This window comes from Perca flavescens, chromosome 16 (assembly GCF_004354835.1).
Source record: "Perca flavescens isolate YP-PL-M2 chromosome 16, PFLA_1.0, whole genome shotgun sequence".
Taxonomy (NCBI): Eukaryota; Metazoa; Chordata; class Actinopteri; order Perciformes; family Percidae; genus Perca; species Perca flavescens.
In genome coordinates this window covers 29,330,432-29,354,798 of record NC_041346.1, presented here as the reverse complement: position 1 = coordinate 29,354,798, position 24,367 = coordinate 29,330,432, and the positions used below count along the sequence as shown (strand labels likewise).

The 24,367-nt window shown below is 42.8% G+C and overlaps 1 protein-coding gene across 4 annotated transcripts in view; it reads left to right on the top strand.

The window, feature by feature from the left end:
• Nucleotides 1–24,367, top strand: part of sez6l (seizure related 6 homolog (mouse)-like) — a 131,703-nt gene that overhangs the window by 1,127 nt on the left and 106,209 nt on the right. For 3 of the 4 annotated variants that reach the window (XM_028602334.1, XM_028602330.1, XM_028602332.1), the window contains exons 2-3: nt 136–314; nt 22,900–23,066. In XM_028602334.1, coding sequence (XP_028458135.1) covers nt 22,970–23,066 — 97 coding nt within the window. In that variant the 5' untranslated portion in view covers nt 136–314; nt 22,900–22,969. The remainder of the gene's footprint in view (nt 1–135; nt 315–22,899; nt 23,067–24,367) is intronic. The other variant, XM_028602333.1, reaches the window with a different exon arrangement.

The window sequence follows — 24,367 nt, the reverse complement described above, 5'->3', positions numbered from 1 at the left end:
AGTGAGCTAGTTCGTGATATGATTTCCTCTTGATAAAGCTAAAGTGAGCTTTTTGTGTCTGAAGGTTAAGACCAAACTGTCAGCGCTTAATTGGATATGTTTCCATGTTCTTCATCCCCATCTGTTGCTCTGCAGGAGCCGAGCCAGAGTTCAGCTAGAGGTAACACTCAGTGCAAGTCAAAACCATCTGCAGCAGGCACAGCCAGGCTGAGTGGAGCAGATGTCTGCACGTCTGACGGAAAACTGGCCCCTGCATTACAGCCAAAATGAAATACCCCTGAGATATTTCTACTGCTTTCTACAGCTTCAACAAGGTTTGAACTGTTTCTACGTTATTCTCTCAAAAAAAATCAATGATGCCTTTTCCCTTTCTAAAAGGACATTGTACAAGTTTTCATGAAAATAAAACCACGACAGGAGGAAATAGTGCATTTGTTGGGGACTATTTTCAGCAGAGGATTCATCCACATTTGGTGCGTTTTCAGTGAGTGTGTCAGCAGGACGGTGTGTGGTAGCCTGGACCTACCAAATCTGGTATACTAGCCTGGTCCTACCAGACTCTGGTACATTAGCCTGGTCCTACCAGACTTTGGTACACTAGCCTGGTCCTACCAGACTCTGGTACACTAGCCTGGTCCTACCAGACTCTGGTACATTAGCCTGGTCCTACCAGACTCTGGTACACTAGCCTGGTCCTACCAGACTCTGGTACATTAGCCTGGGCCTACCAGACTCTGGTACACTAGCCTGGTCCTACCAGACTCTGGCCCATTAGCCTGGTCCTACCAGACTCTGGCACACTAGCCTGGTCCTACCAGACTCTGGTACATTAGCCTGGTCCTACCAGACTCTGGTACACTAGCCTGGTTCCACCAGACTCTGGTACATTAGCCTGGTCCTACCAGACTCTGGTACACTAGCCTGGTTCCACCAGACTTAGGGACATTAGCCTGGTCCTACCAGACTCTGGTACACTAGCCTGGTCCTACCAGACTCTGGTACATTAGCCTGGTCCTACCAGACTCTGGTATACTAGCCTGGTCCTACCAGACTCTGGTACATTAGCCTGGTCCTACCAGACTCTGGTACACTAGCCTGGTCCTGCCAGACTCTGGTACATTAGCCTGGTCCTACCAGACTCTGGTACACTAGCCTGGTCCTACCAGACTCTGGTACATTAGCCTGGTCCTACCAGACTCTGGTACACTAGCCTGGTCCTACCAGACTCTGGTACATTAGCCTTACACTTGCCTGGTTCTACCAGACTCTGGTACACTAGCCTGGTCCTACCAGACTCTGGTACATTAGCCTGGTCCTACCAGACTCTGGTATACTAGCCTGGTCCTACCAGACTCTGGTACATTAGCCTGGTCCTACCAGACTCTGGTACACTAGCCTGGTCCTACCAGACTCTGGTACATTAGCCTGGTCCTACCAGACTCTGGTATACTAGCCTGGTCCTACCAGACTCTGGTACATTAGCCTGGTCCTACCAGACTCTGGTACACTAGCCTGGTCCTACCAGACTCTGGTACACTTGCCTGGTTCTACCAGACTCTGGTCCATGTCATTTGTACAAAACCTTGTAGAAAACCCAAGATAATACCGCAAACCCAGACTGAGTACTGAAGGGAAATTAAAATGGAGCGGAAGTACGTAGGGGGGTGGAGCCAGACTAGGTGTGTGGGGGATTGGGTCAAAATAAACTACAGTGTACGTTCATGGTGATGAAGAAGCATGTCGTCTTTTGTTTGGCCTTTGAACTGTAGGTATGTCCCGTTACTCTTTAAGTGCCTCCTTGTTTCTTTGACTGCATTTCTTTTGTGGCCCAGATCTTTACATTTGCCCCGCCATTTTTCCATCGCAGTACTGTAGGAAAACAACTCTTATATCACCTCGTAGAAACAGAAGTTTCAAAAAACAGCCCTGGCATTTGCAACAATAACCTAGCTTGGAAATTAGTAACTCTGCTTTCCGAGTGTATATCTTTCCACACGCTTTTCCGCAGTACAATCTAGAATATTTGTGGCTGCACGCATAAAATAACATAAAAATTAACCAAAGACAAATAATCAGTAGTGGCCCATAGGGGTCCATAGGGGGGGCGGCCCTTCTGGCATTTGCCCAAATTCCAGATGGCCAGTCTGTCACTGTGTTAAATTAAACCTTACAGTGGCATTTACGAGACAAGTCATGGCAACCAGGATGATTAGTTTATAAGAATATCTCCGGCTACCAATGATAGGATCTTGGGTTATGGGTTCATAATATTATGGATTAACATTATCTGAAGATCTGATGGAGATTCCACACTCTGTCTTGAACTCTGTGAAATGTTCATGCAGCACCTGCACAGCAGCTTAAAATCCACGTGTCTGCAATTATTTAATCAATGTAAACAAATTGATTTACTCATTCAAAATTCATCACTGTGGGTTTTTACAAAGATAGAAGGCAGTGCTGCGTGATTCTGTTAATTTCTTCTGCTTGGTGAAAAGATGAAGGAAACAGACTGCAGTAACGGAGAAAAGAGTGAACACAACATCTTGTAACATTGGTTCACAATCCTTGTGAACTCCCCCAGAGTCGGCAGCTTTTCCATCCACTGCAGCAGCTGTTTCACTGATTTATTCCTCCTCTATGAAGGTGACAATCATTGCAAAGTACAGCTCTGTTCTGGTTGAAAATGTATTCACCATCGTATAATCACCAGATGAAAAGTTGCACGGGGAAGAGAGAAAATCGAATTGACAGCACTGACCCTTGGCTAAGCTCCTTTTTGTTGTTACCGTTGCGCGATCTGTCAAACTTTCCATTGTAGCAAAGCATGTGGTTAACAATGATCAGAGGTGGGTAGAGTAGCCCAAAATTGTACTCAATTAAAAGTACTGTTACTACAGAATAATATGACTCAAGTAAAAGTAAAAATGTAGTCATCCAAATAATTACTTGAGTAAGAGTAAAAAAGTGCTCATGTACTGAGTAACTGTTGAGTAACGTCTGATTTATTTTTTAACACAAGCATTCAATCAGACAGACAAAAATACAAAATAATCATCTTTAGGCAAATTATAGTTCATCCAATCAATAAAATAAATTAAAATAAATTAATTAATTACAAAATAGCTTGAATTGAAATAATCCAGGTAAATTCAAGTACTTAAAAAATAAAATAATAATAAATAAAAAATAAATAAGCACAAGCAACATTTCCTATATATGTGTGTATATATACTGTGTATATATATATATATATAAATAAATAAATGTTTAAAACATATGTAACCTAAAAGACAAACATTCACCTATCCACAGCTACATGTTTCCTCAAGTTAGATGTCGAGTTTTTGAATGCTGAAATGTCCGTTTTTTTGGTAGACACAGAAGACACTGCATAATGTAGCTGCTGTTTGACCCTTTTACTAAGGTAAACATGCTTTCAATATGAGGCCAGGGCTGTTCCTCCTCGTCTGTGTCTGCATTGCCGACGGTTGATTCTAACATTTCTGTTATGCTACGACTGTGAAGCTAACCCGTCCCGCCGCGAGATTGAGTATGGTCACGTTTGATTGATGAAACACAGTCACGTGGTAGAGCCATAGTCAGCCATTGTCAAACTCAGTTTCACTAAGGGCCACGTTGGAAAATAAGAATTACATCAAGGGCCAAACATATAGAATTTATTGACATGCTTTCATTTTGAAAAAGTCAAATATCTTTGACTGTATTATTGTCTTATAAAGTCTTCTCCCTTACAGTTTGGTCGACATAAAGCCCTAAAAAAGTCAACAAAAAAGTTCCTTTGACATCATAGAAGAAAGGCCAAAAAAAGCAACAAAAACAACTTAAAAAATGTATTGTATGGGCCTATAGAAACCTAAATATGGGCCAGAATGGGCATCAACGACTTCATTTCCTGTATTCGGATACACTTTTATGCACCAATTTACGGTGGAAATACCTTTATTTAGCCCTTGTGAAGAAGAAAAACACAGATGACAATTCAAAATATATGAAAAATATAATGGAAAGTATGTTGTTACATGTCATTGGGCATTTTTAAGTGGGAATATGGAAATTCTAGAGCTTTCTTAGTGGGTATACTGCGTAAACCTGCGTATCACGTAGACTACACCACTGAAAACAATGACGCGTAGAGAGGTAAAAAGAAAGTAACGAGCTCATTGTAGCCTAATGTAGCGGAGTAAGAGTACAGTTTCTTCTTCACAAATCTACTCAAGTAAAAATCAAAAGTATAGTGATTTAAAACTACTCCTAGAAGTATAATTTTTTCTAAAACTTACTCAAGTAAATGTAACGGAGTGAATGTAAGTCGTTACTACGCACCTCTGACAATGATAACCATGGCAGATTTACCATCAAAATTCTTAATATTTTTAAAACATGGATCCTTAAAGAAGTAGATGGAAGCAGGCTCTCATGTCTAGCCGGGCAACCGTCTCTTTATTCGGCTAAAATGAAAAACTGTCCGACTTTATCAGGCTAGCTAGCTTATTAAGCTAACGTTAACATCACCTCCATGAATAATAATTAAAAAAAATGCCATCTCCGACTGACTTTTAGAGTTTACAGGTTAGCATGACAACTGCCACTGGCAGAGTTTATCAAGCTAGCTATCTAATTAAGCTCATTTCTAATTAAGATAATATAGTTCTGTATGTAAGAAATTTAAGATCTTTTATTTCATTCTAAAAATAAACGTGTTTAGCTGCTTGGCTTACATAACCCTCTGAGGTCCAAGGGCATTTTATACACATTTTAAGGTATCTGCATATAACTGCCATGTGTCCCCCCCATGTGTTTCATATGAAAATGTTCGGAATAATCACAGCTTTCTTAGCCTAGAAATCTAGACGCACCCTAGCGGCAGCAAATTTATTTTGCAGCCAGGGGGGTCTAGCAACTCTCCGTTGGCTTGCAAGCTCGAAAAACCAAACTCTAGTCCAGGCCAATCACATTGTGTATAGAGTCGGTGGGCGGGGCTTATGGCTGCTGCTGCTGCTGCTGGTGAACAGAGGTCTTCTGGAAGACTTGGAGTTCAGCTTTTCTTTGAGAAAAGAACAAAGAACGGCTCTGAAGTCATTCTTAAAAAATGAAGATGTGTTGGGAGTTCTGCAGACTGGATACGGCAAAACTTGAATCTATCAGCTAGCGTTGCTCTGATTGGTTGGAGCGGTATCCTATTGCTTGCAGAGGGAATTGGAAAGACAACCTTTTATCCCGCCCCTCAGATTGAGCCCTGCCAATGGTGAGTTCTCAGACCCAACTTCTTGATGTGGGTCTGGCTTGTCAGGCTACAGCTTTCTGTATTTGACGCCCAAATTTGTTCCAGAGCAATGTGTAAAGAGATAATTTGGCCCTAAAGTTGATGTTCGCTTTTTGAAATTTCTTAAAGGTGCCCTGCCACACGTATTTCATGACTTTGTGGTAATGTCTGCAGTTCTACCATGGACTCTGTAAAAGATTTTGTGTAAAAAATGCCTTGGTTACCTTGTTTCAAGCCATTCTAGCGCAGTATAGAAAGCCTGCAGGAAGACTCAGCTCGATTTCTGCCAGTTCTCATCAATATTCAACAAGCTAAGCTGTTTGAATCTGATTGGCTAACAGCTAGCCAATGAGAACCTGGCTGTCAGAATCCTTTACCCAGCCCAACTGGGCGAGCTCATGAATAGTAATGAGTTCAGGCAGCATGATGTCAGACTGACCAGCTTTTGTGATTGGTCTGATTTCTCCGCTTATTTCTGTTCAGTGGCTAGAGCTGACAGAGGAGGTAGCAGTTCATTTTCACATTCACCACATAACACAAACACATATGGACCTAACAGATTTAAAAAAATGCAAGTAAAAACGGTTTTGTATGGCAGGGCAACTTTTAATCTCTTGTGAATACAAACCTCCACTCAATTGTTTTGGTGCTATGAGTTTACAAAAAGTCTTAGGTTCACAAAAGTAGTGTAATATACAAATAAAATAGTAAATAAATGTCTAAAATGAAATTTTGCAATGTCTCTTTTTGAGTAGGAGTGTAACTTGGACTCACCGGTGCGTCTTTGGTCCTCAGAGGGTTAACTTGTGCTCTGAACTCTACTAGCTGTTCAAAAGTGTCATGACAAAAGTTTGGCCCACTTCAGCATCTCAGTGTGATGAAGTGTGTCTTACATTAGTGTTCACTGATTGAGTCCTGACCTAATTATGTTAAGTGGCTCCGCTGAAGGCCTGCTCTTGCCAATCTAATTTGAATGGTACGTGACTTTTGCAAGACAACTGTAGTGTTGCACAGGGATTTCAATAGATCCAAAGAAAACATGAGTATTTGATTTAAGCTTAGATTTTAAGTTTCAGTCTGTCATTCCACTTAGGAGAGACCCTGGTATTAAACCATTACTGATGGCTGCATTCCACTTAGGAGAGACCCTGGTATTAAACCATTAATGATGGCTGCATTCCACTTAGGAGAGACCCTGGTATTAAACCATTAATGATGGCTGCATTCCACTTAGGAGAGACCCTGGTACTAAACCATTACTGATGGCTGCATTCCACTTAGGAGAGACCCTGGTATTAAACCATTACTGATGGCTGCATTCCACTTAGGAGAGACCCTGGTATTAAACCATTAATGATGGCTGCATTCCACTTAGGAGAGGTCCTGGTATTAAACCATTAATGATGGCTGCATTCCACTTAGGAGAGGTCCTGGTATTAAACCATCAATGATGGCTGCATTCCACTTAGGAGAGGTCCTGGTATTAAACCATTAATGATGGCTGCATTCCACTTAGGAGAGGTCCTGGTATTAAACCATTAATGATGGCTGCATTCCACTTAGGAGAGACCCTGGTATTAAACCATTACTGATGGCTGCATTCCACTTAGGAGAGGTCCTGGTATTAACCCATTACTGATGGCTGCATTCCACTTAGGAGAGACCCTGGTAGCAAACCATTAATGATGGCTGCATTCCACTTAGGAGAGGTCCTGGTATTAAACCATTAATGATGGCTGCATTCCACTTAGGAGAGGTCCTGGTATTAAACCATTAATGATGGCTGCATTCCACTTAGGAGAGACCCTGGTATTAAACCATTACTGATGGCTGCATTCCACTTAGGAGAGGTCCTGGTATTAAACCATTAATGATGGCTGCATTCCACTTAGGAGAGACCCTGGTATTAAACCATTAATGATGGCTGCATTCCACTTAGGAGAGACCCTGGTATTAAACCATTAATGATGGCTGCATTCCACTTAGGAGGTCCTGGTATTAAACCATTAATGATGGCTGCATTCCACTTAGGAGAGGTCCTGGTATTAAACCATTAATGATGGCTGCATTCCACTTAGGAGAGACCCTGGTATTAAACCATTACTGATGGCTGCATTCCACTTAGGAGAGGTCCTGGTATTAAACCATTAATGATGGCTGCATTCCACTTAGGAGAGGTCCTGGTATTAAACCATTAATGATGGCTGCATTCCACTTAGGAGAGGTCCTGGTATTAAACCATTAATGATGGCTGCATTCCACTTAGGAGAGGTCCTGGTATTAAACCATTAATGATGGCTGCATTCCACTTAGGAGAGACCCTGGTATTAAACCATTACTGATGGCTGCATTCCACTTAGGAGAGGTCCTGGTATTAACCCATTACTGATGGCTGCATTCCACTTAGGAGAGACCCTGGTATTAAACCATTAATGATGGCTGCATTCCACTTAGGAGAGGTCCTGGTATTAAACCATTAATGATGGCTGCATTCCACTTAGGAGAGGTCCTGGTATTAAACCATTAATGATGGCTGCATTCCACTTAGGAGAGACCCTGGTATTAAACCATTACTGATGGCTGCATTCCACTTAGGAGAGGTCCTGGTATTAAACCATTAATGATGGCTGCATTCCACTTAGGAGAGGTCCTGGTATTAAACCATTAATGATGGCTGCATTCCACTTAGGAGAGACCCTGGTATTAAACCATTACTGATGGCTGCATTCCACTTAGGAGAGGTCCTGGTATTAACCCATTACTGATGGCTGCATTCCACTTAGGAGAGACCCTGGTATTAAACTATTAATGATGGCTGCATTCCACTTAGGAGAGGTCCTGGTATTAAACCATTAATGATGGCTGCATTCCACTTAGGAGAGGTCCTGGTATTAAACCATTAATGATGGCTGCATTCCACTTAGGAGAGACCCTGGTATTAAACCATTACTGATGGCTGCATTCCACTTAGGAGAGGTCCTGGTATTAAACCATTAATGATGGCTGCATTCCACTTAGGAGAGGTCCTGGTATTAAACCATTAATGATGGCTGCATTCCACTTAGGAGAGACCCTGGTATTAAACCATTAATGATGGCTGCATTCCACTTAGGAGAGACCCTGGTATTAAACCATTACTGATGGCTGCATTCCACTTAGGAGAGACCCTGGTATAGGGCATGCTGACTCACAAAAATAGCTTACTGGGACAAATGTCAAAATGTCTGCCGTGAAAAAGGTCCATATGGGTTATTTTCAGTGTCCGAATTACGTGGGAGCCAGAGGGAGCTGAGCTCCCATAGAGTGAGGACTTGCTCCCATGAAAGCACCAAAGTCAAAAATCTGAGGGGGTCTCTCATATCTGAAGGTGTCTGCCATATTTGGCATTGTAATTTAATCTTAATCAACGCTCATTATCCATCCCTGTGCGATCTCTTACCATTAAAGATGTTAAAATATAGGCTACTCGGACGTAGACCCGAGCCTACCCTACGCTCATGAACGCAGCATGACTGCACTTCACCACCACACCACCAGGCTACGTGAGCAAACCGCATACGATCGATTTCACAGCACTTGCAAGTCCGAAGAAGTGATCTTGCTTTTGTCATTAGTTTTGATTTTTAATAACTTTGTAAACAGTGGCAGTAAGCCAACAGCTACGTGCAAGGTGTAACGTCGGACTTCATTCGACACTCACACGCTAATGTGAAAGAGACGTTATTTAGCATAAATCGTCACAGGTAACAAGCTAACCATCGCTAAGTGTTGTGCTAATGCTGGGAACAGGCACATTATATCTTCATAGTTGCTGAGGCTCAGACATCCATGGCGCACAGGAGGCAGGACGCACGGATCCATCTCCCCAGGAATAAAACGCTGTGTCGGGGGGGCAAACTCATGTGATGCGTAATTGATCCCGTGGATGATTTGTAGGCTATTAAGTGAACAAGGTGTACCCCGGTCCACCAAACACTGGGTCGTAATTCTGCACATATTTGTGTTTCTGTAGTCCTATTTACTATTTCATTATTTCATCCATGCGTGGAACAGCGGATCCGTGCGCACTGTCACCTGCCGTGGAGACGCTGGCCTCACTAACTCTCCTCCTCTGAGTCGGGTCTCACTAACCTCTCCTCCTCTGAGTCGGGTCTCACTAACCTCTCCTCCTCTGAGTCGGGTCTGAGTAACCTCTCCTCCTCTGGTCGGGTCTCACTAACCTCTCCTCCTCTGAGTCGGGTCTCACTAACCTCTCCTCCTCTGAGTCGGGTCTCACTAACCTCTCCTCCTCTGAGTCGGGTCTCACTAACCTCTCCTCCTCTGAGTCGGGTCTCACTAACTCTCCTCCTCTGAGTCGGGTCTCACTAACCTCTCCTCCTCTGAGTCGGGTCTCACTAACCTCTCCTCCTCTGAGTCGGGTCTCACTCACTAACTCTCCTCCTCTGAGTCGGGTCTCACTAACTCTCCTCCTCTGAGTCGGGTCTCACTAACCTCTCCTCCTCTGAGTCGGGTCTCACTCCTCCTGAGTCGGGTCTCACTAACCTCTCCTCCTCTGAGTCGGGTCTCACTAACTCTCCTCCTCTGAGTCGGGTCTCACTAGAGTCGGGTCTCACTAACCTCTCCTCCTCTGAGTCGGGTCTCACTAACTCTCCTCCTCTGAGTCGGGTCTCACTAACTCTCCTCCTCTGAGTCGGGTCTCACTAACCTCTCCTCCTCTGAGTCGGGTCTCTCTCGCGCTGGACTCAGTTTCACTGAGCGTACTAACACTTAGAAAATAAATGGCATTACATCAGTGAGTTCAAACTGCTTATTGTGCGTAATTTGGACTGACGTTGAGATGCGTTATTCCCTTGATTTCCACTTCGACATTAGACATTTTTTTGGATGAAAGAGACGTTACATTTAGAATATATGATATCATCACAGGTAACAAGCTAACCATGGCAAGTGTTGTGCTAATGCTGGGAACAGGCACATTGTATCTTTATAGTTTTATCCATATAATGTGACAGACTTAGGTTAATATTTCACCAGGTCTGAGGGTTAGAGGGATGTGTTAAGTAGACTCCATAAAGTTATTCCACAACTGATTTTAATACTGTACTGTCTCGACATGCTTTGAATTCATAAGATATATGGGAAAGATCAGATGGCCAGAGACTTGCCTTGGACTCGTGGCAAAAGACTCTAAAGAATGACTACTTTGAGGAATCTAAAATATAAGACATGTTTTCAGTTATTTCACACTTTGTTGTTAAGTACATAATTCCACATGTGTTCATTCATAGTTTTGATGCCTTCAGTGAGAATCTACAACGTAAATAGTCATGAAAATAAAAAGGAAACGCATTGAATGAGAAGATGTGTCCAAACTTTTGGCCTGTACTTTATCTTAGCAGAAAGTTGAGAAATGTTGCATTTACTTCACACAAGAGCAGCCATTTTACCCTGTTGCCATGGGAACGTTATGAAGTGATGTAATTATGCAACGTGAACATCATCGAAAAGCAGGTGGGGGGGAATCATTTTTTTTTCTCTTTTTCATCAAACTGCAGTTTTTGCAAGTTCCCGCAATTTCATCGCATACAATTGCATAAATATCATATAGCATATTCCATCGCATTTTTTAAGAAAACGTGCCGCATAATCAAGGATTTTTGCCCCGCAACAATCACAAAAAAACTGTCTAGATGAACCTTCAGGCAGTGGAAATAAATGATTTAGTCTCTCTGCATATAGACGTCATCAACATCATGTCCCAACAGCAAAGGAAGGGTCTGCAGTGTGTTAGGGAGAGAGTGCTTGTTATTTACATCTGATGTTGCTGCATTGCTGCATTTCCCCATTTTCCTTTTTAATTGCTTTTACAATGGAGAATTAATTGCCTCTCTCATCAGAGTTGTTGCTGTTGTTGTTACTTTATCATTTTAGCAGTCTTTCTTCATTATCCTAATGGCTTTACAAAGTACGTAGAACAACAAGTCAGCGTTTTTTTTAAAAGGATCTTAAAGTTAAACTTTAAATTACATTTGTCTGCTGTCTTTGTGAAAGGAAATATAAACAGTACAGCAATTTTACAGTTTTTAAAGGTGATACAAACTGTGTTTTTTTTCTTTTTCAACAAGCCCACGTAACTTTGGCTACGTACCGTTTAGGCGATTAAAGTTTTCTAAGTGTTTGAACTTCTCTTTTTCATTCTTTACACTGGTAGTTCTCCAACTTTTCTGTAAAGCAGAATTTTTCCTCTTCAGTCCCCCTACAGGTTGGAAGCGGAACTGTCCATTACTAGCCTAGAAATCTAGACGCACCCTAGCGGCAGCAACATTATTTTGCAGCCATGGGGGTCTAGGCACTCTCTGTTGACTTATAGAGCTGGAAAAACCAAACTCTGGTCAGGCCAATCACATCGTGTATAGAGTCGGTGGGCGGGGCTTATGGCTGCTGCTGCTGCTGGTGAACAGAGGTCTTCTGGAAGACTTGGAGTTCAGCTTTTCTTTGAGAAAAGAACAAAGAACGGCACTGAAGTCATTCTTAAAAAAGGAAGATGTGTTGGGAGTTCTGCAGACTGGATACTGCAAAAGTTGAATCTATCAGCCAGCTCTGCCTGGTTGTAGCGCTATCCAATAGTGTGCAGAGGGAATTTGAAAGACAACCGTTTATCCCGCCCCTCGGATTAAGCCTTGACCAATGGGGAGTTCCCAGACCCAACGTCTGGATGTGGGTCTGGCTTGTCAGGCTAGTCCATTACCGCTGTCGTAATGTCTCATTATTTCTCATTATGTCTCATTATGTCTCATTAGAACTACAGATCCGCTACCCCAGGGGTCTTCAACGGTTTTTTAAGGACCCCTCAACTGAAAGTGAGAGGGAGCAGGGACCCCCTACTAGGAATGTATAAAATTAAGTTGCATAATAAACTGGGCCTACAATAATGTGTTGGGCGGCCTAAAGCCTCTATAGTACATACCTCTTTTGCATAGAATACTAAGCTATTAATAGCCTAATAATTGTTGGCATGGTTTTATAAATCATGTTTTAATGATAAACATACATGTGGCACAGTGAATCCTTAGGATAAACTGTATCTGTGAATGGCCTTATGACCACCTAGGCCAGTAAGAAGTGGGGATTTATATTGGCTAATAATGTGTTGGATTCATGTTAAGACTTTTTAGAAAAAAACTTTCCAAAATTAACAATTATATGGAGGCCCCCCCTGCATTGACTCTGAGGACCCCCTAGGGCCTGCGCTACCCGATCTGGCAAACTTGCATAGTGCGGTTATAGCCGATAGGGGGCTGCAAAGCAAATGCAGAAGTGCTGTTCACCCTGTTACGAGTTGATGAACCACTGAAATGATTTTGGAAACATTATTTTATGGTACGGACAATTCCCCTTCCAACCTGTAGGGGGACCGAAGAGGAAATGTTCTTTAGTGTTGCTTTAAGGGCCGGGACACACGGGGCCGGAGGCAGGGCAGTCGGGACTCACCCGGAAATGGCGAGCGGAATGAGCATGACTAGAGTCTCTAAAAATCTGATGAAAATCTTTTAAACTGACCTTTGTCGATCTGAAATGAAGACAGATTCAGCAACTGCACAGTAGGATAGCGGAGTTGTTTGTTATTTCTTTAAACCAATCACAATCGAAGTCTCGGGAAGGAACTTGTTTTGGTGGAACATCTGCACCCCGCAAAAGAAAACGCCACATATAATATTAAATTAACGGTTGACATAATACAGTAACGTGAGCTATTTAAATTAGCTGGATGCATGGTCAAACCTCATCAGCTCTTACCAGTGTATCTCCGTGTGTACTTCGTCCACAGCAATCCCACCAATCGGTCCCAAAACTTCCCAGTTAGAGAGGAAACGCCCTAAACATATTCTTTGTAAATCTTTACAATCATTCCCCCTAAAGAACCAAGCAGGCCTGCCTTGTTGCACCATCCAAGTTTTCTTCAAAACTTTCCATTTTCAGTATGTACAGTGGGGGAAATAAGTATTTGACCCCTTGCTGATTTTGCAGGTTTGCCCACTTACAAAGAATGCAAAAATCTACAATTGTAATCATATGTACATTCTAACAGTGAAAGACAGAATCCCAAAGAAAATTCCAGAAAATCACATCATATGAATTTATTAAAATTGATAACCATCTGATGAGGAAAAACAAGTATTTGACCCCCTGGACAAACAGCAAGTATTCTGGCTCCTACAAGCCAGTTAGTCTTTCTTTAAGACACAGCCCCAATCCGAACCAATTATCTACATCAAATACACCTGCCTCACCTCGTTACCTGTATAAAAGACACCTGTCAACACCCAAACAACCAGCATCCAACATCCCCACCATGGGCAAGACCAAAGAGCTTTCTACGGACATCAGGGACAAGATTGTTGATCTGCACAAGGCTGGGATGGGCTACAAGAGAATCGGATCGAAAGCAACTTGGAGAGAAAAGATCAACTGTCGGTGCAGTTATCAGGAAATGGAAGAAGCACCACACCACCGCCAACCTCCTCGGTCTGGGCCTCCACACAAGATCTTGCCTCGTGGGGTGTCCCTGATCATGCGAACGGTGAGGAATCATCCCAAAACCACAAGGGGGAACTGATGAATCAACTGAAGGCAGCTGGGACCACAGTTACAAAAGAAACGGTTGGTAACACACTACGCCGTCATGGATTGAAATCCTGCAGCGCACGCAAGGTCCCCCTGCTCAAGAAGAAACATGTACAGGCCCGCATGAAGTTCGCCATTCACCACCTGGACGACTCAGAAGAGGCCTGGAAGAAGGTGATGGGTCAGATGAGACCAAAATAGAACTTTTTGGCCTCAACTCAACTCGTCGTGTTAGGAGGGCAAAGAACACCGAGTACAACCCAAAGAACACCATCCCCACCGTCAAGCATGGTGGTGGCAACATCATGCTTTGGGGGTGCTTTTCAGCCAAGGGGACGGGACAACTCCATCGTATTGAGGGGAGGATGGACGGGGCCATGTATCGTGGAATTCTGGACCGACATCTCCTTCCCTCAGTGAGAGAGCTGAAGATGGGTCGAGGATGGGTGTTTCAGCACGACAACGACCCTAAGCATACCGCCAAAGCAACAAAAGAGTGGCTGAAGAAGAAGCACATCAAGGTTCTGGAGTGGCCTAGCCAGTCTCCAGACCTGAATCCGATTGAAAATCTTTGGAGGGAGCTTAAAATTCGAGTTGCCAGGTGACAACCTCGAACCTGAATGATTTGGAGGCTGTCTGCAGGGAGGAGGGCCAACATCCCTGCCGAAATGTGCACAAACCTTGTCACCAACTATAAAAACCGTTTGACATCTGTGCTGGCCAATAATGGCTTTTGTACAAAATATTAACATGCTGTTTGTCCAGGGGGTCAAATACTTGTTTTTCCTCATCAGATGGTTATCAATTTTAATAAATTCATATGATGTGATTTTCTGGAATTTTCTTTGGGATTCTGTCTTTCACTGTTAGAATGTACATATGATTAAAATTGTAGATTTTTGCATTCTTTGTAAGTGGGCAAACCTGCAAAATCAGCAAGGGGTCAAATACTTATTTCCCCCACTGTAACTTGCTAACTAAAAGGTTGTTGTTGTCGCGAAGGGATTTTGAGAACGACAACACACACACAGAGCAGAAGGTGATGGACATCCGGATGTCAAGCAATTATCCTGACAATGTACTTGATCCAGACTACTTTTTAAGCTGATATATTGCATGTGTGTGTGTGCGTCTGTTTAAATGCATGTGTGTTATCTTTATTCCTTACTTATGAACATTGTGTAGATAGATGAAGGCTGACTGAAGCAGCCAGCTCTTGGAGCTGAAGAACAGCTGCACATTAGGTATGTCACATCAGTAGGAGACCTTCTCTGTGATTACATCTCTGTAATCCACACTGAGCAGAAATTATGTATACTGAGCCTGATTGTCCCCTCTTGTAATTGCGGTATGATTTACAGTAATAGCCCCGCGTCACAGAGTTGGTGTGTAACTCACTTTCTGATCCCTCTTAGATTGACTTCTGCAATTGAACATACTGTCGGCGGTTAACGACTTAAATAAATACAAATCCTGTTAATGTTCCCAGAGTATTGTTGGTGAAATGGATGAGGGAAGGTAAATCAAATTAAAACCAAGCAGCTAATAATTGATGCGTCTGCTATATGTCAGTCCATAGATCCGTCCTGGGAGCTCGTGTTTGTGTGAGGCAAACAAATGTTCTGCGGCTGTCCTGTTGTGTGTTCTCGGACTGCTGCAGGCCGGTGTAGCTAAATGTGGCTTCTTTAGCAATCCAATAACAATAAGAGAAGCTACGGAGGATCTCCACTTTAGCAAATCTCCCCCACGCCTCAGGGCATCTTACACTGACAGTAGAGCATACACTGCAAAAGCCACATATACATACAGTACACCGCAAAAGCCACAGTTTGTGTGTGGGATGAGGGGAATAAATGCATTGTGTTTTTGTAGCGGAGCCAATGTAAGCGGGTTAATGTTGGTTAATTTTATGTCAAGACAAGCCACTGATAGAAGCAGAGCTCAGTGTGTAAATTGTCCTGCTCAGTGACCCAAAATATTGTCCCTGACAGCCTTTGTGGACTCGTCATTGTGTAGAAGATACTGTGGTCGAAGTAAGTGGTGTGTAAGTAGGTAAGCGTGCACAATACAAAGAGTATTGTTGTTGATGTTGTTTTTCTGCTTGTCAGCAATTATGCTGGTTAAACTCATCTTGTTGCAGCTTCTACATCGTCCATGTCTCCTAGAAACTATAGTTATATGCGACTTATTTGTTTGGCCAATTACATGTGTGGTTTTTCTAACTGGTAATGCAACAAAAGAACTTAAGTTAAAGAAGAAGGCTTTTGTAAATCTGTGCTCCCCCTAATGACGACGACTCTCATAAGACTAAAGCCAACAACTTGGTAGTCTGTGTCTTAATACTTTCTGACTTCCTCTCCGTGACTCTCAGCTCCAAGCCCATTGGTTTCTACTGAAGACGATAAACATTAAAAACGCATATTGTTTCAATTTCGGTTAGTTTGTAACCTTCAAGACACCAAAGTCCCACCTTTTCAGCAGCAGGCCCTGGAAGGCTTGTAAAGGTAGAGGGGAACATGAATGAAGAAAAATATCGCCAAATCCTGGAGGATAATCTTACTCAGTCTGCAAGAGAACTACAATTTGGGAGTCTCCTTAAATGCGTTAAGTTGCTGCTCCCTTCCACAGCAATACCACCATATAAAGTACTGTAGATAATACACTGACTATATAGAAGTAGTTCATACAACCACACTCCAAAATATCTATCTAACTAAGTGCTGAGTGCCGAAACTTTACCACAAACATATCGAATTATGCTTCAGAAAACCAATTCAAATGTGTTGTCAGTGAACATTTAGCAGACATTTGATCATATTAAGGGTTGCAAATTAGCAGATCAAAAACATTGCAAACTTAATTGAGCTTTTCTTTGTAACTGATGGCTATTTCCCTTTTGTTGATCTTTATTTTGTCCAGCTTTTTTTGTTCTCTCTAGCTGCACCACTCAGCCTTGTTTGTGGTGTAATGACTACACACCCCTAATGTTTTCAGCTTGTTTGTTCTTTCTCCTCTGTGTCTTTGTAACAAATAAAAAAAGTTGTTAAAAGCAAACTCCTCGTGTGACCTCTGCGCCTGTGCCACGCAGCAGTGTGAAACCGAGAACGCAGAGGCATTGAGCCCGGCATCTCTGCGGAGGCTTATCCCTCCTCACATGTTTCTGTGGAGAAAACACAACGGCAGCATGAGAACCAGAAGCGACGGCAGCAAAGTAGAGAGATAAAAGAGATGAGATCTGGGGGGTGGGGGGGGGAGGGATTAGACAGAGGAAGATTGAGCGGGAATGAGGATGGATGGCACAGCGAGTGAGCTGGATTGAGGGTGGAAGGGGGGAGGGATCTCTCTCAGAAATAATGATATCTCTTCTCCTTCAGAGGCCGTTGTCTAATCATTTTATTCTTTGCTTATCAGAGATGGAGGAGACAGCGCTCTGCCATGTTGGCTGACAGCCACCCAGCTTACACCCAGCGCTGCCTGTCTCAGAACACACACACACACACACACACACGCCCTGCAAATCACGGAGTTTATTCATGTGGACGATGATCCTGTTTAGAGTCTCGGGATTATAAACATGGCAGCACGTAAGGTTTTACGCAGATGACGTACTGTTGTACATCACGATTAGCCGTCAGAAGCATTAGCTTTTTTTTTTTTGGCAATCTCTTTACCCCCAACAATCAATTTCACAGTTATCCAACACCGAAAAGCAGCTCTTTATCATTAAAAAAAACACAAATATTTTACTGTTTCAATAGCCTAACATTATTCTATTTCCTTATGATAACTTCTTCTTTTCTTTCTTTCTTCACACTATATTTTCTCTCTACTCCTCATTTGATTGTTCCTTTCGTCTGTCCCTTTGTTTCTTTTTTTACAATCTTTTTCTTTGTTATGTTTTGTTGAATAATTGTAGGGAACTAAAATAAGCCTGCTGAAGGTTTCTGGGTTCCCTTTCCATGTCCTTTTTATTTAATGTCTCTTAAAGGTCGTACGTCATAGTCCTTACCTAGCTACTGTCAGGGCACGCCCTCATACTCTGTTCCTGACTGGCTAGTAGTCCTTACCTAGCTACTGTCAGGGCACGCCCTCATACTCTGTTCCTGACTGGCTAGTAGTCCTTACCTAGCTACTGTCAGGGCACGCCCTCATACTCTGCTTCTGACTGGCTAGTAGTCCTTACCTAGCTACTGTCAGGGCACGCCCTCATACTCTGCTTCTGACTGGCTAGTAGTCCTTACCTAGCTACTGTCAGGGCACGCCCTCATACTCTGCTTCTGACTGGCTAGTAGTCCTTACCTAGCTACTGTCAGGGCACGACCCTCATACTCTGCTTCTGACTGGCTAGTAGTCCTTACCTAGCTACTGAGCATGTGCGACTCCCAACAAAGATGGAACAGCAGTGAGATGTCTCACTCTGTAGCTAAAACAGAGAGCTCAACACACAGGGTGAAAAGAGGAGCTGCAGCAATATGCAGTACAACAAAAATATGGTGTTTTTTTTTTTAAAATGAAACCATGTAAACCTATTTTGGTACAACCTCTAAATACAATTATGAACCTGAAAATGAGCATAATATGGCCACTTTATAATCTAAATTAATTTACGGTTATGAAGTAATTTGAATAAAATGTAAATTGTAAAATGTATTACTAGGATTGTACTCAAGCATTTGGTTTCATTTAGTTTCTGGGTGATTCTATAGGGATTATGGGATAGAATAGGCAAAATAAGCCTTGGCTTCAGCCTATTCCTTTTTTCGGTTAGCTATGGTGGCAAATTGTGGGAAATAATTGTTTCTTTCATGTATGTTAACCGAAAAATAATTTATTCATCATCACCACAAGTTTATAAATATTGGCTTCAGAGCAGAGCCATTCGAAATGCCGAGGAGCAGTGCAACACATTTCATATGGATTTTTAATTCATGGTTTTTTGTTCTTCGTCAGTAGTTTATGAATGTAGATGTCATGGCAACTCATGGTGTATTTTTGCAAGTTAAGGCCAAAGGGAGACACCAAATATCTCTTTTGGGTCTTCAGCTGACAAAGTTTGGGAGCCCCTGCTCACCCTAACACAGATATGTAAATTGTACATATTTGGTTGCTCTAATTGAATCCTTTTCACCATACTGGCTGTATAAAGAAAACTTTCCTAACGATCCCAATGTAAGCGATGAGGGGAAGAATCCACCGCCCTTGAATTGTGAAAAAATACTTTTATAGATTAGCTCGAGCAAATTTGAAATGAGGCCTCAGCAGGAGGAAGCATAACAGCAACCAGTACTGTATTTCTTTCAAGATACACATGGATATGTGCCAATTGTTTTCAGACAGACTTGAAAAAATGGGGAGACGCGCTTTAATCGTGAGATGGAGAATTGTCAAATATTGATGTAGTTTCTAGGATGCTGGACTGCACAGAACAGAGTTTTTAGTATACGTAAGTATTTGTGACCTGAAACCATGATTTACTGTATCAAGTCTGTATGTAATGCAACTCTGCATCTGAATATCTAGCTGTGAAATCTAATCCCTGCTGAATACTTACTTTTTGACCCTTTGCAACCTTCTACATGGAAGTCAACACACAGCAAACATTGTCTTTGTTCACAAGTCATGTCCTGTGGTTGGATTCCCTCAGTCTCTCGTGTTTGCGCTCGTCCCCCCCCCCCGTCAGCCTGTCTGGATGTGTCAGCAGCTCAAAGTAACGAGTGAAAAACCACACGCCAGAAAAGGGTGAGACGGCACAACTAATGAGGCAAGCGTGTTACTTTGGAAAAGCCAACCCTGAAACTCCTGACAGACAGAGAGACAGACAGACAGACATACTCTGGTTTCCTGTCTTTCTGTCTGTCTGTCTGTCTGTCTCCAGAGCTTTTTCATAAATTAATATCACTGAATCATTGATAAGCTTTCGTTGTGCATTGTAGACGGGCTGAGAGATAGAGAAAGGGAGCAGAGTTTGGCCAAAACGGGTTTGAAGCCCCTCTACTTGTTACAAATTCTACTAGTACGGTAAACATATGAAGGTTATAATAGTTTTAAAATGTTCCCTTTATTTTTTAAAACAAACAATACAGTTTGTGCAGTCCAGTTGGAGTATAGAAGACACGAAAATTAACAAAACTAAACAGAAAGGATAAGCTAATGTATAAAAAGATGCAGACAACATACAACAATATCCAAAAATGTAATGAAAGATAAAATGAAATAGACATTTACACGTTTCTCGGCTAAATTTAAAGAAGAGTAAAGAGCGCTGTCATGTAAAGGTACTTTATTGTCACATACACGTACATGTAGCAAAATTCATTCTCTGCGTTTTCGTACGATATCATACAAACCTGTTCGTGAGAGTGGATGAGTTGCCCTGTTACCTCCTCGCGGAACCGTCTGCATTTGGGTCCAAACCTGCAAACTCCTGATGCGTGACACAGCTTGTTCTTAGGGATGCACCGAATCCAGATTTTTGGGGTTCGCCCGAATACCGAATCAAATGGTTAAGATTCTGCCGAATCCGAAACCGAATACCCAATCCTACTCCCATCTTCAGTCCATTAAAGGTCCCATGGCATGAAAATTTCACTTCATGAGATTTTTTAACATTAACATGCGTTCCCCCAGCCTGCCTATGGCCCCCCAGTGGCTAGAAATGGTGGTAGGTGTAAACTGAGCCCTGGGTATCCTGCTCTGCCTTTGAGAAAATGAAAGCTCAGATGGACCAATCAGGAGTCTTCTCCTTATGAGGGACCACTAAGGTCTATATAAAAGAGACTTCAGATACAGTATTAGGGGACCACTAAGGTCTATATAAAAGAGACTTCAGATACAGTATTAAGGGACCACTAAGGTCTATATAAAAGAGACTTCAGATACAGTATTAGGGGACCACTAAGGTCTATATAAAAGAGACTTCAGATACAGTATTAGGGGACCACTAAGGTCTATATAAAAGAGACTTCAGATACAGTATTAGGGGACCACTAAGGTCTATATAAAAGAGACTTCAGATACAGTATTAGGGGACCACTAAGGTCTATATAAAAGAGACTTCAGATACAGTATTAGGGGACCACTAAGGTCTATATAAAAGCGACTACAGATACAGTATTAGGGGACCACTAAGGTCTATATAAAAGAGACTACAGATACAGTATTAGGGGACCACTAAGGTCTATATAAAAGAGACTTCAGATACAGTATTAGGGGACCACTAAGGTCTATATAAAAGAGACTTCAGATACAGTATTAGGGGACCACTAAGGTCTATATAAAGATACTTCAGATACAGTATTAGGGGACCCCCTAAAAGCATCCAAAGAGCACCATGTCATGGGACCTTTAACACAGTAACCACATTAATGAAGTCGACAACGTCCACAGCTTCTAAAATAGTTAAATGTAACAACTTGATGTTGAATTCACACGCTCTTTTCACATTGTAGGAAAGCACATCGCTATCGCCAGATGAGTGAAATTAGAAAGCTAACGAGCAGCAGCCAGCCGTACTAAGGTTCCGAACGAAACCGAACCCCCGTCAAAAAGCCCAATATTCAGGCTGAATCCGTAGCCGAATCCTGGATTCGGTGCATCCCTACTTCTTCCGATGACTAATAATAATGATATCATGAAATGAATTCATATTCAATCAATCAAGCTGCATCGCAGCATCAGTTCAGACAGAGTTTGTTTCCTGTGGTGGTCAGCAGTAACATATCAGCCTGCAGTGTGTTCACTGGTTGACTCTGAAGCTCTGGATTGCAGTAGATTGCTACAGTGAAATACAGCTACTTAAACAGATTACCAGCTCGGGATGAGATGGCTCGTAAGTCAGCCCTCCTCTTCTTCCTCCACCCCTAAACATCCCCTCATCCACCCAGTAAATCTGCACTACATGAGACATTATTTTGTCTCTCTCTCTCTCTCTCTCTCTCTCTCTCTCTCTCTCTCTCTCTCTCTCTCTCTCTCCCCCCCCCCATCTTATGTAAGTGTGTCCTGGTCTTACTGCAACCCACAACAGTCACCCTGACACACACACACACACACAAACTTTCATTACCATTGAGGTCAGGTGTGTGTGTGTGTGTGTGTGTGTGTGTGTGTGTGTGTGTGTGTGGAGGGGGTGGGTGGGTGAGGGGGCATGCAGAGAGAGAGAGAGAGAGAGAGAAAATGCTGTTTGTTCAGTTATAGGCTTGTTATACCGCTTTAAATATATATCTAATCTTAAATTCTCCTATGTCCTTACATTTTTATTCAATTCGATGCTTTGGCAACATTGTTATTGAAACTTTAATGCTAATACAGACCAATTGAATTGAATTGAGAGAGAGAAAGACAGAGAGATGGAGAAAGAGACAGAGACAGAGCGAGAGAGAGACAGAGGGAGAGAGAGAGACAGAGAGAAAGAAAGACAGAGAAAGAGAGAGAGAGAGAGAGAGAGACAGAGAGAGGGAGAGAGGAAGAGAGATATAAAGAGAGAGATAGGCTACACAGAGAAAGAGAGACACAGAGAGAGAGAGAGAAAGAGAGACACAGAGAAAGAGACACACAGAGAAAGAGAGAGACACACACACACACAGAAAGAGAGAGACACAGAGAGAGAGAGAGAGAAAGAGAGACAGAGAAAGAGAGAGAGAGACACAGAGAGAGGGAGAGAGAGAAAGAGAGACAGAGAAAGAGAGAGAGAGACACAGAGAGAGGGAGAGAGAGAGAGGAAGAGAGATATAAAGAGAGAGATAGGCTACACAGAGAAAGAGAGACACAGAGAGAGAGAGAGAAAGAGAGACACACAGAGAAAGAGAGAGAGACACACACACACACACACAGAAAGAGAGAGACACACAGAGAGAGAGAGAGAGAGAGAGACAGAGAGAGAGTCCGCGGAGGAGAGGAGAGGACAGATCGGAGGCAGAAAGCAGGAGGCTGCAGAACTGACTGCAAATCCGCCACAACAGACAGTCTTCTGTTCACACTTTCTCCCCCAGATTAACCCACTCCCTCCATCCCGCCTCCAGCACTTCCCACGGACGGACCGGCTTTTTGTTTTGGGTCGCCATGCCACCGGCCGCCTGCTCGGTCGGATACCGACTCCGCATCACCGTGTCCGCGGCGCTGTGGCTCGGGCTGCTGTGGAGCCGCGTCTCCGCGGGAGGTAAGCTATAGTCGGTCTCATTTACCATCTCATATCATCTAGAAGCCTCTCTGCATGCGCTTTATTTTACAGTTTCAATCTCAAGATCTCAAGATTTAGCTCTGTCCTCTCTGTGTTGGCTTCCGCCCAATAATCACAATGACAGCAGCAGCGCGAGTGCAGTTTTCTTTTTCCTCCCTCCTTTTTTTTCTGCAAAAACAACTCGTCTTTCCGGGCATCCCTGCTGATATGTCTTGTTTGGAGATCTCCTCCCGCAACTCGTAGGAGGACACACACGCGCGCGCGCGCACGCACGCACACACACACACGCGCGCACAGCCTTTGAATTCTTGAATTAAACGCTGTTGCGGGCTATTTGCTATATCAGTCCAGGCTGCACACACATCCTGTGCACCGGAGCCCACTCGTGTGCGTGGGAGCCTCGATCATAAGGAGTGAATAGAGAGAGAGAGAGAGAGAGAGAGAGAGAGAGAGAGAGATTACCTGTCACCCAGCTCTGCAGTTAGACTGACTGTCACGCACAAAGTGGGAGACGGAGCGTATTGTTTCAGTTTGAGCATCAGCAGTTGAGAAGTGAGGAGAGGAAAGTTGATGTTTGGAGCATGCAGACAGTCAGATGGGGGGGGGGGGGGTATGCTGCGGATGTTTCGACATACTTCTGTCTATTCTTTGGTACCACTTTCTGATATTAGCTCTGAAATGATGGATTTATTATGGGTTAAATGACTTATTTAGGGCTACTAATGCTGTTGATCTTTTCATTCTTTATTTCCTTTGTAAGTATAGCTACGTCTCGATGTTTTTGATCAAGACGTATGTTGATGTTTTTTTAATTGTTATTGTTTAAATTTCTTTCTTTTTATGTTCCATTTCCATCAAATTGAGTTTTAGTTTGCAGTAGCCTGTAGGCTACACTGTGTTTATGATGTATTGTTTTGTATCTCAATGAATGTGGGCAAACCAATAAATCAAATCAAATAATGAATTATTAAGAACAAGTTTTTGGTTGCCAGCAGGATGCAAAATTAACTTCTTTTTTTATGCACCGACCAAATGGCTAGTTTATGTTCAAATCTGCCGAGCCACACAATACATTACCGTTGTTTAGTTTTTGGGCTGCAGTGAAGCAACTCTTCAGCCACTCGGCTGGTGGACTGTATTGATTTTGATGTTATCGGCTCTTGGATGCTACAGATTTTTAAAGGAACACAGCGACTTATTGGGACTTTGTCTTATTCAGCGTATCCCCCTGAGTTAGATAAGTCCATACATACCCTTCTCATCTCCGTGCGTGTCCTAAC